At 37.3% G+C, this 1982-nt stretch overlaps 1 protein-coding gene across 1 annotated transcript; it reads left to right on the forward strand.

The window, feature by feature from the left end:
- Window positions 1-1441, forward strand: nkx3-1 (NK3 homeobox 1). Its single transcript, XM_056376984.1, has 2 exons — window positions 1-246; window positions 553-1441. Exons 1-2 carry the CDS (start codon window positions 54-56, stop codon window positions 951-953), a joined length of 594 nt encoding a protein of 197 aa, XP_056232959.1. The 5' UTR covers window positions 1-53; the 3' UTR covers window positions 954-1441.
- The last annotated feature ends 541 nt before the right edge of the window (window positions 1442-1982 follow it).

Genomic DNA, 1982 nt, shown 5'->3' on the forward strand with positions numbered 1-1982 from the left:
TCCCCTGCTGCAGCCGTCTGGCACTGAGAGGCCTCTGATTTGTGGATTACTGGATGGAAATGTCTGATACAGTTAAACCTCTGACCTCCTTCCTCATAGAGGACATCCTCTCCATTAAGGACAACACAAGATTTAACGGCAGATGCTGTTCACAGAAGATGGAAAGATGTTCACAGTGGAAAGAAGAATGTGAAAAGTTGTCTGAGAAACTCTGTCCTCAGGAGACAGTGTTTGGAGTGCAGACAGGTGAGTGGCAGACTTTCAGTGACTGGAATGTAACTTAGATGGATGGATAACCCAATACATTCTATGTATTTCACTTTCATTTGCAAAATAATGTTTTATAAGAGGGAATATATCTTTGTGAGATAAATTCTCTGTATGTCTGTATGATCAGTAATTGTCATAAAGTTTTTTTGAAACTATTTTTATTAAACATCATGAACCTCCTTTAGAACCGCTACTTCAGAGCCTGATATACAGACTAAACCATATTGATTAAAAGAACATAGTTTTACCCATTAATGACCCGATCACATCTGTACTTCACAGAGTCTCTGGACACATCCTGCCCTAGCACCTCGGAGTCCAGCGGTTTTTCTTCCACGGGGAAACAGAAACGCTCCAGAGCTGCATTCACACATCTTCAAGTGCTTGAACTGGAAAAGAAATTTAACCACCAGAAATACCTGTCCGCCCCGGAGAGGGCTCACCTGGCCAACACATTAAGACTAACTGAGACCCAGGTGAAAATCTGGTTTCAGAACCGGAGGTATAAAACAAAACGAAAGCAGCAAACGTCAGAGTTCTGTAAGGAAGTGTACAAAGCAGAGGAACTGGGCCTGAGAGAGGATTTGGTCCGATCATCACTGATCACCTCCTTCTGCAAAGCTTATCAATACAGACCGTACCTGTGGGACTACAGTGGCCCCTGGGGGCCAACGTTATGGTGAAAGTGAAAGGATGTATGAAGCTATGATTTCAAATCATAAACATATGTTTAGTATTCCTGATATTTAGGCTCAAAGTTGATTCTTTGTTATTTGACACTGAATCCAGTGTTTGACCACGTGTTACCTTCACCACTCTGCCTTTTAAAATGGTTCGGCTGATAAACAATTCTTATACAAAAATCACACTAATCTTGTTGTATGGACATGATGTGGTTTTATGCAACAAACCATGTGATCAATGAATTTACTTGTGGCATTGTTGATTAATTCATTAAAAAAATTATGCTAATACATTTTACCTGTGTTTAGAGCTTTCTGTCAAAATGTACAAAAAATAAATAATTTACAGTTTTTGAGAATACCTGTCACAGAACAAAGTTGAACTATGCTTCTGACATACTCTCTCAAATTGTTAAATGACAATATATCAAATGTAACCTGGATGTATTGAATAATGTACAATTGGTTGTAGTTGTAGTAATGTAGTTGAATTTGAAAAAGCCAGTATGATATAAATTACTGTAATACTTTTTTATTTTAATTTGTATTATATACTAGAAACATTTAACGTATATGTGTGGAGTTAATATGATAAAACTACAGAAGAAGATAAGACTAGACGGAGATGAGGATGATATTTGTAAATGAGGGCGAAAGAATGAGACCTGATTCCTTTAAAGAGCCCCTGACCTGATTACATGGAGATAAACTGCTCTTCAACTTTCCTGAAGTGACATCATGAGGAAAGCTACTGTATGAAACTAAGATACCACAGCTTCTTATCTGAGACGTTTTGGTTAAAATGACTCAGTGTGGCAATCAAACAAAATTATTAACTGATTAGTTCATAGAGAAATTGCAGATAACAGTGTTTTGGACAAAGAACAATAGGAATAAAAATAGAAAAAGATATGAAAGGACAAAAGGGAAATCTGGATGACTGAAGCTATGAAAAGTAACTGAAAAATAAACCAAAAGGAGCAAGCAGCAAGTAAGCAGCACTGTACTGTAGGAACACATGAGAATAAA

Source organism: Seriola aureovittata, chromosome 5 (assembly GCF_021018895.1).
Source record: "Seriola aureovittata isolate HTS-2021-v1 ecotype China chromosome 5, ASM2101889v1, whole genome shotgun sequence".
NCBI lineage: Eukaryota > Metazoa > Chordata > Actinopteri > Carangiformes > Carangidae > Seriola > Seriola aureovittata.

Coding starts and splice junctions, on each gene's coding strand:
- nkx3-1 (XM_056376984.1), top strand. CDS start 54: ATGGAAATGTCTGATACAGTTAAACCTCTGACCTCCTTCCTCATAGAG. Junction 247..552: donor AGTGTTTGGAGTGCAGACAG/GTGAGTGGCAGA, acceptor TGTACTTCACAG/AGTCTCTGGACACATCCTGC.